The sequence below is a fragment of the Notothenia coriiceps genome, unplaced genomic scaffold, assembly GCF_000735185.1.
Source record: "Notothenia coriiceps isolate Sejong01 unplaced genomic scaffold, NC01 NC01_scaffold00000339, whole genome shotgun sequence".
NCBI classification, from domain to species: Eukaryota; Metazoa; Chordata; class Actinopteri; order Perciformes; family Nototheniidae; genus Notothenia; species Notothenia coriiceps.
The window spans coordinates 8,652,875-8,654,819 of record NW_011333040.1 but is presented as its reverse complement, the minus strand read 5'-3'; the positions used below and the strand labels follow the sequence as shown (position 1 = coordinate 8,654,819).

The window sequence follows — 1,945 nt, the reverse complement described above, 5'->3', positions numbered from 1 at the left end:
CTGTTGAAATGGACCAGCTGTGAAGGTGGGGGCGGGGCTTTTATATACGCGAGTGGTGAAAACACTTCTGCATAGTCTGCTCGCGTGTATCCTCCCTTTCGTCTCCTCCCGCACCCTTCCTCCCGCACCCNGAGAATATTTGTCATGGTTCCAATGATAATAAACAAACATTTGCTTAAAGCATATTTGTCCACTCATATGTTGATAAGAGTATTACAAACTTGAAAAATATCCCTCTAAGGAGCATTTAGTACAGATAAAAAATGTGCAATTAATTTGCGATTAATCACAATTAACTATTTTAATCGACTGACAGCCCTAGTTATTTTATATGTGTTCCCTGTACAGCAGTATGGTCAACTGAGGTTGTTTTAAATGTGCTAAATAAATAAAGATTGAGATAGAGATTCTTCTACCTCTCTCTCAAACACCTTCAAATCCTCTACAGAATACAAACAGGAGTATCAGACAGATGTTTCCTCACCAAGTGCACAAGGTGTGATGCCATCGCCGCGGACGACACGGTACCGGCCGGTTTGGTCACCACGGTAACATGGCTGATTTTGTAAGGCCTGGTTGGCATCTGGCTGGACGACATCACCACGTTATCGTCCTCCGAGGAGATCAACGCTCTGCTGATCACTTTCCCTGCAGGGAGAATCACAGACAGGCAGTCAGAGGAGCGTTTAAGAAAGAGATGTGAGGACAGACTAAACACACTTAGGACAGAAGTCAATACTTTTAGATGTATGTATTTGTATGTATGCACGCTTCATTTCTAAAGCATTTCCACAGTGTTGAAGCAGCTTATGTGTGAGTAACATTTGTTTTTTTATTTTAGTGTGAGCTATCAGCATGATTTAATTACACAGTTTTTAGTATATCATTTTCTTAGACAAATTGGAGATTATTTTTTATGTGATTAATTAAGTCATACACGGTTTATTTTGATTTATTTTGTGTAATATGTGAATGAAAATGTAAAACATTTCTGTGCTGTGGCAAATGTTTCCTTCGTTTTTTTAATTACCAATACAATTAGTGGTGCCCATTTTGTTTTGTAGCCTCTTTAACTTAACCGTGTTTAATGCAGGTTATTTAACATCACACATATTTATTTGACTCTTAATGCTCATGTGAGCTATCAGCATGAGTTAAATGAACAAATGTAGTTTTTTCTTAAACAAAGGTTTCAACATTTCTTGAGCCATTTATATAATAAATATGATTTAAATCAATGCATTAAAGGGGACCTATCATGCAAAATGCACTTTTTGATGTCTTTCATACATAAACATGTGTCCCCCGGTGTGTCAGGGAACTCACGCAGCGTCAGAAAATAAAACCCTCTCTCTTTTCCTCCGTATCCAAATCTCTAAAAACGGGGGAACAACGGAGCTGATCCAGATTTGCGTCCGATATGACGTAATATCTGAAATGTGGACCCACGGCCCTATCAGAAACGTTGCTATCAGAAACAATGCCTGACGTGTTTTGGACGTAATATGGTCGGTGTTTACATTAGCATCGCTAACACTCAGAGCTAACCTGTACTGAAGAGAGCATGTGTGTGAAGAAGCAGGAAATAAAAAAGGAACTCACCTTGTGGTAAACCTGCTCCATACTGTTTCAGAAATAATCCTTGATGTGGTTTGGAACATGATGTTGCATTTCATCACAGCTTCTGAAGTCTGAGCAGGCATTACCTTCCCCTCCTCTCAGCGTTTCTCTAACAGGGCTGGAATAGAGGGATATGAGGGATGTCTAAAATGCATGATCTGTTTGGTATTTTGAGCAAAACAATTCATAGACATGTTTTTAATATTTTTTTATATATCTGAGACCCATAATATATGCCTGAAAATAGCATGATATATAGGAGACCTTTAACATGCATCATTTACAGAACAATCCCTCCTCTTCCTCAGCTTCTTGAGTCCAAACA

At 38.8% G+C, this 1,945-nt stretch overlaps 1 protein-coding gene across 1 annotated transcript in view; it reads right to left on the bottom strand.

Annotated features, from left to right (window-relative positions):
* Positions 1–1,179, bottom strand: part of LOC104950590 (uncharacterized) — a 15,994-nt gene extending 14,815 nt beyond the window's left edge. Inside the window, exon 1 of the mRNA XM_010777127.1 lies at positions 485–1,179. Coding sequence (XP_010775429.1) covers positions 485–598 — 114 coding nt within the window. The 5' untranslated portion in view covers positions 599–1,179. The remainder of the gene's footprint in view (positions 1–484) is intronic.
* Positions 1,180–1,945: the final 766 nt, after the last annotated feature.